The sequence below is a fragment of the Camellia sinensis genome, unplaced genomic scaffold (assembly GCF_055761805.1).
Source record: "Camellia sinensis isolate YWXY unplaced genomic scaffold, ASM5576180v1 Unanchor1, whole genome shotgun sequence".
Taxonomy (NCBI): domain Eukaryota; kingdom Viridiplantae; phylum Streptophyta; class Magnoliopsida; order Ericales; family Theaceae; genus Camellia; species Camellia sinensis.
The window spans coordinates 16,052,015-16,065,062 of record NW_028128987.1 but is presented as its reverse complement, the minus strand read 5'-3'; the positions used below and the strand labels follow the sequence as shown (position 1 = coordinate 16,065,062).

General features: G+C 38.9%; 1 protein-coding gene across 2 annotated transcripts; it reads left to right on the top strand.

The window, feature by feature from the left end:
- The first annotated feature begins 1,394 nt into the window (after positions 1-1,394).
- LOC145814048 (uncharacterized) lies at positions 1,395-6,335 on the top strand. 2 transcript variants are annotated; one of them, XM_082910572.1, is made up of 9 exons: positions 1,395-1,612; positions 2,247-2,707; positions 3,730-3,820; positions 4,309-4,454; positions 4,549-4,792; positions 4,887-4,991; positions 5,089-5,271; positions 5,399-5,603; positions 5,707-6,335. In XM_082910572.1, the coding sequence occupies exons 2-9, from the start codon at positions 2,274-2,276 to the stop codon at positions 6,192-6,194; spliced, it is 1,896 nt and encodes a 631-aa protein (XP_082766698.1). In that variant the 5' UTR covers positions 1,395-1,612; positions 2,247-2,273; the 3' UTR covers positions 6,195-6,335. The 2 variants fall into 2 exon arrangements, with proteins under 2 accessions (XP_082766698.1, XP_082766699.1); XM_082910573.1 differs by lacking the exon at positions 1,395-1,612 and having other exon boundaries at positions 2,024-2,707.
- Positions 6,336-13,048: the final 6,713 nt, after the last annotated feature.

The window sequence follows — 13,048 nt, the reverse complement described above, 5'->3', positions numbered from 1 at the left end:
ATAATTGGTATCGCTAAGAACTCAAGTAGTATATTGCCAGGCCATGATCCATGGAAATTCAAAATCTATTGTGAAATATAGAGAGGGGAAAAAATCCATTGGTCATATTTGTCTTTTAAAGTTCTTAGCCACAAGCTTGCAAAAATGAAGAATATTATTTGAATTGATTTTATTTTTTCTTAATTAAAAATTTATTTGAGATTGACTTAAATATATTTTAAAACTCAATATATTTTGTAATCAATTTTGAATAATATATTAATTGACTCAATAAATTTATGTATTATAAAAAATTAAATTATTTTAAGTTTGACTCAATTAAAATTACTTTGTGATCGGTTTGAAAAATAAAAAAAAAAATCAAATTTAAATACATTTTTAAAATTATTAAATTTTTAAATGAAACTTAAAAAATCTACCATTCAATTTGAAAACGATTAACATGAATAGTAATAAATAAATAAAGGAATATTAAAAAGGGAGTAAATTCATGCAATTTGTATTTACATGGATGCACCTAGAACATGAGATATCATTCAAAGAATGTGAAAATTTTGAAATTAAAATTCTCCCAACATGGTTTGCCTTTTTGGTGTTTTCAAAAATATGTATTAATGTCTTATATTAAATTCTCACTAATTTTTTTATATTTCCAAAAATTAAGGAATATTATTTCATAATGTTTGTTTCAAAAAAAAATTCAAATTGTATTTAGAATTTCAATTTTACTCGTTTGGTTTAGTTTTTAAAATTTATTTTGATTTTTTGATTTTTCATATTTTTTTTATCTTTAATAATTTTTTTAAATATTTTAATCAAAGAATTTTCATTTTAGATTTATTTAATGTAGATGCACTTAAAAAGTAGCATATTTTTTAACAAATTAAATTTTTTTTACTAAATACAAAAAAATAAAAATAAAATGAGATTGTTCTATTTTTTTTGTATCTAATCATTTTAATTGTATTTAGTAAAATCAATATATTTTTTTACAAATATTTTACTTTTTAATATATAGTCTAGATGCATTTAAAAAATAAAAAATAAATTATTAAAATATAAAGAAAATCTCACTAAAAAAATATATATAATAAAAAAAACTTCAAAAACTAAATTAAACACTATTTGAAAGTATACCCATAGTCAAATGTTTTTGTACAAATTTAAATATCTAAATTTTTTTTTTTATTATTTATGATCTCTACAATAATAGTCAAATGATAATTTGACTTTTTAATTAATTAATTATATTATATTAAACTAAGATGGTATTTAAAATAAATTAAATAAATATATATATTTAATTTTTTACGAAAAAATATAAAACATAATAAAGAGGTGATATGATATAAAAATATATCGATTGCCAAGAATACAAATGATGTGGGAAAGAATAGTCGGTGTTTGGCTTCCAAGAATTTCATTACTTGAAAGCGAACCGTATGCCTTACCAAAAACCAAGCATTCAATTTCGCACAAATTTTCTTTCGGATCTCATCTCTCTCTCTCTCTCTCTCTCTCTCTCTATATATATATATATATATATACACACACACTCACTCACATGTGTCTTTCTCTCTCTTCTTCAAGTTTTCATCCTTGTTAATCACAGGTGCTTGGACAATTCTTGTTACTTTGTCCTGCAATGTCCATATTGTTTTTTTTTTTTTTTTTTATACATTTTGTTTGTTTATATGTGTGCCTATGTATCTTCATTTTCAGCACAACTCGTTTTCTGAAATGGGTTTTAAACCCTTTTTTTTTGGTTTCATTTTTATATATATTTGTTTTCTTGTCTTGTTGTTTGATGATTTTATATCTGTTTAACCTTATGTTCATGTTCCAATTGTTTAGACAGGTGTAGCATGTACATTAATCTCTTGGGTTTTTTGTATTTGTTCTATACGTTTCTTGTTGTACCCATCAATGCATCTTCTCTGTATCACTTTTTTCATCAAAATCACTTTTGATTTTATCTGTTAACACTTATTTATGATGCTTTCCCTCTCTCTCTTACTCTCTGTATGTATGTGTCTTTGTTTTTTTTCTTCATCAAAATTACTTCTTTTCATCTTTATTCAGATCAGTTTTTTTATTTTTTTTATTTATTTTTATTGGGTTAACAAAGAAAATGAAAATTAATTGAATTCTGTTATGACACTCTCTCACTCAATCACACCCCAACCCCCAAATCCAATTGATCGATATGAATCTTGATTTTGTGTTTTTTTCAATTTTGTTTACAGAAAGTGAAACAAGTTTGTGGATAGCAAATGATCCCAAAGGTCTCATTTGTTCCCCAATTGGGACTCCTAGTCTTGTTATGCCTATGGACAGCCATGGCTGAACCAGAATACATGAAATACAAAGACCCCAAACAGCCCATTAATATTCGAATCCGTGACCTCATGAATCGGATGACTCTGCCCGAGAAGATTGGTCAGATGATGCAGCTTGAAAGGGTCAATGCCACCCCTGAGATCATGAGGGATTACTCAATTGGTAGTTTACTAAGCGGTGGAGGAAGCATTCCTCGCCCACAGGCCACTGCCGAGGACTGGATTAACACGGTGAATGCGTTTCAGAACGGTTCTCTCTCGAGCAGACTTGGAATTCCCATGATTTATGGAATTGATGCCGTGCACGGGCACAACAACGTCTATAAGGCTACTATTTTCCCCCATAACATTGGCCTTGGAGCAACAAGGCTAGTACTTAATCTAGTTTATGTACATTTTTATTTGTTAATTGTTTTGAATCTATAGTAGGTTGATTTTGATTCATTTTCTGCATATTTGTGTGGAAATATATTTGTTAGATTTGTTATCTGCATCGAATACTCAATTGGGCATTTGAGTTTTAATTTGTAGGTGTTTAAACACATGTAGCGAGATTAAACAGAACAATTTAACTAATCATGTGGAACATACTAGCCATGTGTAAGGGCATAAGATAGTTGTGCTCAAAATTGTGGTGTTTCTGGGCTGTGTGAACCTTAACCAAAAGAATAGCATGCAAGCTAAGTTCTCGCCCTCTCCCATTCACGAAGCTTGAGGCAGCAGAAAAAAGCACAACTCCCTGGTGACAACCGCTCACAAATGTTTTCTTGCTTTCTTGTTGTCTTAAATTGTTATAGAATGGCTTTATATCCATGAAACATGAACTCTTCAAAATAAATAAAATACCCATATTAGACACTACACTTGGTCAATGATGTGGGATATGTATCTCATATTTTTTTGTCAGGTACTTGTTACATATTTTTGAATGTAACACTATCATTATATGTATATGTTGCTGTATAATTGCAATAAACTTCTATAACACTATTTTATTTCATATAATAGATTTAGAATATAAGAATATGAACTTCTTTGGTTGAGTGTACCTCTAAATTTGAGATTTGATAGATTTGATCTCTAGATATGCACCCACACCCACACCCACACCCACACCCACACCCACACCCATGTCCAAGTCCATGTAACATAGCTTTTATATCAGGATAGTTGGTAGGATATAGTGGGATGAAGTGTTACTGGATATAGCAAGTGTGTCGGGGATGCGGCTCTGGCTACTAAAGTGGTCAGTTGCTGAATCCCAGGGGAGTAGGAGGGAGAGAAAGAGAGGCAACTCACTAATAGGGAGTGTAGCGGGCTATTTAGAAAAAGATTCTGATGTGTAATAGCCTGTTACAATTACTTGTATGATAGACTTGTCATGTTGCAGGGATCCAAACCTTGTGAGGAGAATTGGTGCTGCAACTGCCCTCGAAGTTAGAGCTACTGGCATTCCTTATGTGTTTGCTCCATGCATTGCGGTATGTGACCTTTCAGATCCAGAAACAATGTTCCCAAATACAATGATCACCTTGTTTATTTTAGACTAAAGTTTTTTGTTTTTCATATTTTTTTTGTTTTTAGTGAATTTTTTTAATACTTTATGTAAATTTGTTGCGTTTTAAATACGCTTAATCTAGATACTATAATATTTGTGAACTAAATCTTTAAAAAATTTACTAATTACAAAAAAATAAAACAATTTAGTACATTTTTTGTTTTCTTGTGTATTTATTAATTTTTTTTAATATTTTGCCACAAATATTTTATTTTTTAGGTGCATCTAAATATATATATATATATATATATATATATTGCTTAAAATATTTTTAAAAATTTATTAAAAACAAAAAAATATATGAAAAATAAAAAAAACTCAATTTTCAAAAAAACAATAAAAAAAAACTAGTGCAATGTCAATGTAATATTCCTAAAATCTAATGTTTTGTTTTAAAAACAATTATAACAGGTATGTAGAGATCCAAGATGGGGTCGTTGCTACGAGAGCTATAGCGAGGAGCACGACATTGTTCAAGAAATGACTGAATTGGTAGTCGGTTTACAAGGGGAGATCCCTTCAAATGGACGGAAGGGCGTTCCTTATGTTGGTGGAAAGTAAGCCTATCTTGGGACATAATTTCTTGTTTTCTGATTACTTTGTTATTGATTTTTTTAACATTACTACAAATTTTCTTTGGACCTTTTAAAGGGATAAGGTTGTGGCTTGTGCAAAACACTTTGTGGGTGATGGTGGCACAACCAAGGGAATCGATGAAAACAACACCGTGACTGACTGGCATGGATTGCTAAGCATTCACATGCCTGCATATTACAACTCCATCATTAAAGGTGTGTCGACAATCATGGTGTCTTATTCGAGCTGGAATGGAGTGAAGATGCACGCTAATCATGATCTAGTTACCGGATTTCTCAAAAACACCCTTAAGTTCAGGGTATAATTAGTAGTTTTGATAAATGAAAACACTTATAGTCCCAGAGATTAAAGCAATCAAGTCCTAACTTGCTGGTATTTGTATGAATTTCCAGGGTTTTGTCATCTCTGATTATGAAGCTATTGACAAGATCACCACTCCACCCCTTGCAAACTACACGTACTCTCTGCAAATGGGGATTCAAGCTGGCATTGACATGGTTAGTAGTTCTCTTCTACATAAAATTACTTACCAAGAAAATTTTGATTTGAAAATGATTTCTAACTTTGAAGCCCTCTGCGGGTTTTTTTTTCTAGATCATGGGCATTTACAGCCATACAGACTTCCTAGATATCGTGACATCCTTAGTCAATAAGAGTATCATCCCGATTAGTCGTATTGATGATGCCGTCATGAGGATTTTGAGGGTAAAGTTTATTATGGGTCTTTTTGAGAATCCCTTGGCAGATCTTAGCATGATCGATCATCTTGGAAGTCAGGTCAGTTAATGTATAATTCTGTATTTCTTTGGTAAACAATGGTTAAAATTCCTATAATTTGCACTTTATTCGCTTTATTTGTTAATATTTTTCTTCTATATGAAAAACAATACCATTAATCGAACAGGCTCATAGAGATTTGGCAAGGGAAGCTGTGAGGAAATCACTAGTGCTCTTGAAGAATGGGAACAATTCAGATAGTCCCTTGCTTCCTCTCCCCAAAAACGCTGGAAGTATCCTAGTTGCCGGAAGTCATGCAAACAATTTGGGTAATCAATGTGGCGGTTGGACTATTACTTGGCAGGGACTCACTGGCAACAACCTAACTGCCGGTATACTAATTGTTATCCCTTAATTGTTAACTCTTCGAAAAAATATTTTTATTTTTATTTTTATTTTTATTTTTGAAAGAGATCATCTTCTTGTAATGGGCAGGAACCACCATCTTAAGCGCCATCTCAGCTACAGTGAGCCCAAGCACGAAAATTGTCTACAATGAGAACCCTGATGATGAATTTGTTAAGTCATCTAACTTTTCTTTCGCCATTGTTGTCGTGGGAGAGCCACCTTATGCCGAGTTCAATGGAGACAATTTGAACTTAACAATTCCTGAACCTGGGCCCGATATAATTAACAACATATGCGGGAGTGTGAAATGCGTTGTGGTCCTCATCTCTGGTCGGCCTCTTGTGATTGAGCCTTACCTTCCCTCCATTGATGCTCTCATTGCTGCGTGGCTACCGGGCAGTGAAGGCCAAGGCGTGGCGGACGTGCTTTTTGGGGACTATGGATTCACCGGGAAACTTTCTAGAACTTGGTTCAAGACCGTAGATCAGCTCCCGATGAATGTTGGGGATCCACATTATGATCCACTCTTTCCCTTTGGTTTTGGACTCACAACTAAGCAAGTTGAGGATAGATAGCAATTCCATTTTTTCCCCAAGAACTTATACAGAATGGGACTAGTTTTACTTTTAATTTTAATTGCTTTTTTTGTTTTTGTTTTTGTTTTGGACAGAAGTTTGAATGATTAAGTCGGTTATAATAGTTAACATGATTGAATATTTGGATTTTCTCATTTTGTTATATATGTATGTATATATATATATATATATATATATATGTACGGGAAGGAGATATTCGTCGCTGTTCGTACTCTTTGCGTCCAAGTTCCGTGTCTATCCGATCAACCTGAAAACACAACGGCGGTGAGCTACCCGGCAGTGTGTTACCGGAAAACCCTTCCGACGGCCAAGTTAGCACACACTCTGAGAGAGGGAGAGAGAGAGGAGCTGAATCAATGTCAAAGTTTCTCTCACCAATTGATGTTCCATGCTCAGCATAGGAGGCGTAGTCATACTTATATACTTTCTGCGCTCAAATCTGCTCCCATTAGTCTCTTGACACGTGGAGCTGCTTTCCCATCTGTCAGCACAAATCCAGTGGACACCACCTAACCAAACTGCCAGACTACATTTGCGGGAGCTCGGCAGCCCCGTGGCATAACCTCGGCTTCTCACGATCGTGCTGCGTAACGAGCCCGAGTGCTTCACTTGCCGAGCCCCATAGCAACCGGGCTCAATAACATTCCGGCAGAGCCAAGTTCAAGACAGGTCGAGCCGGTATTCAAAAGACTCTTCATACCGAGCTAAACGCGCTCCCCTAAAGCCCGGGCTAGCAGATGATCATCTCGGCCAAATTAGCTCGGTCCAAACACGGGACCTGGACCTCGGATCTGGGCCTTGACCGAGCAAGACCAACTCTGGGAAAGCCTAAGTTAGCTCGGCCTAAACAAGGGCCCGAGCCTTAACGGGGCAAAACCCACTCTGGATAGGCCCAAATTAGCTCGACCCAGCATAATCGGTCCTAATCTGTCCAGCTTCTACCACCGCCCAAAACCAGATTATAAATCTCCCTCTCAATTGTCCCTTAATTCCGTCCGCGCAAGCGTGGCCGGGATTACATGACCCGACCGGGGTAGATCCTGCCTCAATTCTTAGTCTGCAAGACGTAAACCGTGCTAATCCCCACGCTCGGTTTCTAAGCTTGCTCTGTTGATGCCTCAACTCACCACCTTGTCTCTTCAGTACTGACGCCGCCGCCATTATGAACACGCGTCGACCATTTATTGGCCTCGAGCAGCCAACCCAGACGTCCCTTCACATTCAAAATTTTGGCGGTTCTTTTCGCCTATAAGCACGCCACTTCCCCTTCACATTTTCTTCTTACTGCCTCTCTTTCATTCCAGATGATCAAGCACCATTGTTGCCCTCTACTACCAAGCACCATTCTTGCACTCGAAGATTCGACTCTTGCCTCCTTCTGGTAAGTTTTACGAGTCTTTTTACTGCTTTTTGATTTCGTATTTCACATTCTAGGGCACAAAAACCATTGGTTTTAGGATGTAACCCCCCAAAAATCTCTTCTACCCCTGCTCTCTCTGTTGTTCTTCAACTCTAGTGATGAACACACGAAGATCTGGAGCGGACTGGGCTCCGGGTCTTCTTTTGATCCCAAAAAACACCTAAGCCGAGCAAATTGTGAGTTTGCAAAAACTCCTGTAGGAACCGAGGTAGGCAGAGGACTCAACCGCTCGACTGGGCTAACATTTGGTCCGCTTGAGCGGCCGAGCTTCTGGATTTACCTTCGTGACCGAGGTGGTCAGGTACTCCATCTGACCGAGCTAAAGTCAAGCTCGTTTTGCGCGACTGTGCTCCCGCTTACACTTGCCCTCCTTTTCCTGCAGAGTCCAAGGGGACCACGCACTAACACTGAGGCTCTCAAAGACTGAGCAGCCATTAGACGAGAGTTTTTGACAAACAAACATAGTCGTGCTAAAAACAGCTGGCTACACATAGGGCGCTACCGCTTCCTGATTGATACACCGGTCTCATTAGTCGCATTCCGGAAAGAATATGGCATCCCTGCTGATGTACACCTCGAGCTCGGTGAGGAGGACACAGCCTCTTAGGGTAGACTTGACTAGTGCCCTTTCACCGTTCTTTCCATTATCGAAGGCAGCCTTCGCTTCCCAGTCAATCCCCTCATATGGGAGTTCTTGAGGCGCACCGGGCTAGCACCGACGCAAGTCTCTACCAACACCTATAGGATAATTAACGGGATAGTCGAGCTGAACAACCGGCTAGGGATCAACTTAGGATTAGCCGAGATACTTCGCCAGTATACCCTCGAGCATACTGGCGACGACCTTGCCTATTATTTAAAGATCAGATCGGGCAAAGAGAAAATAGTGACCGGCAGGTTTAGCACCGCAACCGGCCAGTAATCCGAGATTACCGAAGGCCTGCTTAACAGTAGTACAGTAAAACAGAATACAGGGCCTGGCGGAAGCCAATACAGTAAATAAACAATGTCCAATGAGCTGTGACAGTCTGTATGCCAAAAAGACTTTCACACATATGTACATTTAGTGGAAAGGTATACACAATATATACAATCATTCAGAATAGGGACCTAATCCCTATGTAATAGTACAGTAAACATTCAGTCTATACAATCCATTCAGTTATTACAAACAGCAAGACAGTACAGAAGGGGGAGTCCTAAAACACCCCTAAGCCTTAGCATGATAGGCTTGGAACCTCGCAGTGAGGCACGGTAGTTGGCTTGACAAAACTGGAGTAACCCTGACGCTCCTAGCCGCGGTCTAGTGCCTGTACACCTACATATATATATGAGCAGTGAGCTAAAGCCCAGTGAATAACACAATGCGTAAAGGGGTTAAGAATGAATGTCCTTACAGTGATGAAAACAGTTCATTAAATCAGTATTTCAGTTGTTCAGTCAGTACAGTCATATGTGGTACATCCATCAGCATAACAGTACAGTAAACAGTAGGTCTTAAAAGACCGGACTGTAAATGATGGCCATCAGTCAGTAACAGTAGTGGTTCCAACGAGGGAACCGACAGAGATTTCTGTCACAGTAACAGTAAACAGTAGGTGCTAAGGATGCCACAATACAGTTCAGAATATACGACATACATTCAATCAGTTAACAGTAATCAGTTTAGAAAGCAGTACAATTTGATTGTTCAGAAGATAATCATTTTGAACATATCTTTACACAGATGTTACTCACAGAGTTCTGGGCTACAGTAAGGCTAGAGCATCTCCTCAGAAAGCCAATCCTACACAGTTAACAGATTGAACACACACTAAGCTACACAGTCAGAAGAGATAATAATTTAATCCCTAATTTGCTTCGGTGTGTTCTACATCTATGTCCTCATTAAAATGTCTTAAACTAGGTCTAAGAATGCCTAGAATGGGATGAGGATGCAAAGACGTACTTTTAAAAGCATTTTCATATTTTTCAGAAAACATGGGTCACGCTCGAGTGTAGGTCACTCCGCTCGAGCGGACATGCAGACAAGGGTACACGCTCGAGCGGCAAATCCCCCGCTCGAGCGGCAAATCCCCCGCTCGAGCGTACTGCAAAAGTACTGGATGGGTGAAATCTCCGCTCGACGGACGCTCGACGCCCGCTCGAGCTTGAGACACATGACTCCGCTCGAGCGCCCAGTCCTCCGCTCGAGCGGATTGTAAAACAGTGCAGAGATACTAGATGCTCGGATTCCACGCTTGAGCGTCACTTTACCCGCTCGAGCGGGAGTGCAAAATCTGGAAATTCCAGATTGCACCTCCAAGCTCAAACTCAAGCTCAAATGCATCAAAACCGATCCTCTTGGGCCCATTTTCTGGAAAACTCTTATAAACTCATAGTTAAATATGATTCAAAACTCAATTTGAGAAATCAAAGCCCAAGGGTGTTGAATTCAAACCCAATTTCAAACCAATTTCATAAACAAGGAGAACATGCAACCATGCATGAATTCAAACCAATTTAAAGCTTCAATTTGATGCTCTAAGGAGCCAATTGTTTCCAAAACATGATGAAATCATGGACTTAAACATAATTGTGAACATGCATGTAACATTTTGCCATGAAAACAACTCAACATCCAACAATACAAACATGCATGCAAGGAATGAGCTTCAATTCAACATGTAAGAGCCATAACTTGGCTTAAGGCTACAATTTGCTATAAATCATGCAAGAACTAGCTCAATGACAACAATAAGAAGATGAGTTCCTACCTTAGTCTTGTATTCAAGGTTTAGGAGCTCAAATTAGCAACCTATACTTCAATTCTCTCAATCTAAGCAAGATCAAGCAAAAAGAGATGAAGACACTCTCACTCCCTCTCTCAAGTCGGTGGTATGCTCAAAATGAGCTAAGCAAAAGTGTTTTGATTCAATGTATAAGGCTCAAGAGTGCATAGGTAATGGCCACTAAGTGGTCTAATTGTAATTAAGTCAAACTTTGCAATTAACTCAATATTTAATCTAATTTAATCATACCTAATCAGTTTCAGATAAATATATCATAAAATCACATTAATTCTAAGGATCATAGAACATCAATCAATTCCGGATTCGGCCGCCGATAGGGCCTTCAATTAACAGTTAAAAGCATAAAAACATGAACAGATACTCAAACAATCAAACAGATAAATGCACAATTAAACAGATATACTCAGTCAATTCGGTTCTAGATTTCAGTCAGTCAGTTCAGTATTTCAATCAGTTCACTTATCAGTCGTAATCAGTTCAGTTTGACGGTAATCAATGTTTATCGGTAAGCAATGGTGAGGGTTATTACAGCAAGCCAACTACCATTATCTCAACAAAGCAGCCATCAAAACCGTGTTGTGGTACGGTAATCGAGATTGCCAAGAACTTTTCAGCTACGTACCGACCTACAGATACTCCGCTCCCCGCTGAAGTAGAGTAACAGACTTTCTTCGAGCGCCATCTCCGCCCCCCGATCCAACTCTACTGGACGTGCCCCTAATCTGGCTGACAGAAGCAAAAGGGATGGCCAAACGAAGCCGCATCAAAAATCTCATCACCGCCACATCCACCAAGCTGCCGAGCATCCCTTCCCGTGCAGTTGCTGCTGGTCAAACAAACGGGACCGTGGTTGCATTGGCGTCACCTGCAGCTTTGCAAACAAGCAAGGAAAGCTGTCGAGCTGGGAAAAGGCCTCGCACCACCGATCCTTCAGCCGAGCTCGTTGCGGAGCTGAACGCCGAGCAACCAGCGGTCACAACCGAGCCAACACCCCCTGGAAGCCTCAACTGAAGCACCGGAGAAAAAAGATTCCGGCCAGTGTTTTGGTCAAAGGGGATAAAGAGCACCTCCTCGCCTTCGACCTAACCATAGCCCTCCTTCTGCCGAGCGACGTGACCGACAGTGACCACGTGCTCGACACACGACTCGTGAAGTCCTTGGTCAAGTCTATGACCCGGGTAAGAATTTTGCATGCTTTATCCAAATATTTCCAAGTGTTTGCTCGGTTTCCTTTTTCTAATCAAACTCTCTTCTTGCAGGCCATCCAGAAACAACATCTGGTGATGGAGCGGATTCATAGACTTTGGCAGAAGGCGACCGACGCTGCCAGTCAGGTTGAGCACCTTCAAACCGAGCTGGGGCGGTCGAAGGCTTCCTTAGAAATTACAAATTCCAACAACTCAAAATTGCTCGGCCAACTTGAAGCCGCCGAGCAAGAAATGGACGCTCTTCGAGCCGAGCTGGAAGCGTTGAAACAGTCGAGAAAGGATGAGGTGGACGAGGCCAACAACGCCGGTTTCAAGGAGGCTGAGGAAAACTACACCAAGCAAGTTCATGCCACCCAAGACATTTTCTTCAAGTCCAGCTGGAAGGCTGCTTGCGAACAGCTCGGCCAAGGATTTAGAACTGACGTTTTTGCCTCCCCCCCAGCTGTCTTTCTGCCGACGTACATGGTGTCTTATGCCAATGATGTCTTCAGTGCGTTGCAGGCTGAGGCCGAGGAAGAAGGCGAGAACGAAGCCGAGGAAGATACTGCGGGAGAAAACCACCCAAAGCAGCCCGGTCAGGTGGAGACCGGCGTCCAAGAAAAAACAACCACGGTCGACCTAGAAGCAACTACAACCGGGGATGACTTCGCTGACCTGTCCCCCTTAGTTTAGTTTTCTTTTCTTTTTTCAAGAATGTAATCGGGCTGCCTGCCCCACCTAATGTAATTCGGTTTTATATCAATGAAAAGTTTTGATTTCTTTAACTGTTGCATTGCTTGTTGGACTGTGTTTTGTCATCTCGACAGGAACCTTTAAACAAAACGTCAACAACTTTAGCCTGGGCAAAGCACCTCGGCTAAATCTTTTGAGTGGGACAAATCACCAACCCCTTTAGCCGGGACAAAAGATCTCGATTGAGACCATAGAGTTGAGCAAATCATCAACGCATTTAACCGGAGTAAAACATCTCGGTTGAAATTGCAGGGTTGAGTAAATCATCAACTCATTCAACCAGAATAAAACATCTCGGTTAAGACCATAGAGTTGAGCAAATCATCAACTCATTCAACCGGAGTAAAACATCTCAATTGAAATCACAGAGTTGAGTAAATCATCAACTCATTCAACCGGAATAAAACATCTCGGTTGAGACCATAAAGTTGAGCAAATCATCAACTCATTTAATCGGAGTAAAATATCTCGGTTGAAATCACAGAGTTAAGTAAATCATCAACTCATTTAACCGGAGTAAAACATCTCGGTTTAAATCTCAAAGTAAGCATCGAAAGCAACAGAATGCTTCAGCAAAGATTAGTCACTTCTATTATATTTGACAAAAAGCGTGTTACATTCAGAAGTATAAGGAGAGCAAACCTTTCCACAAAAAATTACATAAGAACGTAAAATGCTAAA

Excerpts from the sequence above, each read along its gene's own strand:
- LOC145814048 (XM_082910572.1), top strand. The coding sequence starts at position 2,274 with ATGATCCCAAAGGTCTCATTTGTTCCCCAATTGGGACTCCTAGTCTTG. Across the intron at positions 5,272-5,398 it reads TCGATCATCTTGGAAGTCAG|GCTCATAGAGATTTGGCAAG; the intron begins GTCAGTTAATGT and ends TTAATCGAACAG. Across the intron at positions 5,604-5,706 it reads TGGCAACAACCTAACTGCCG|GAACCACCATCTTAAGCGCC; the intron begins GTATACTAATTG and ends TGTAATGGGCAG.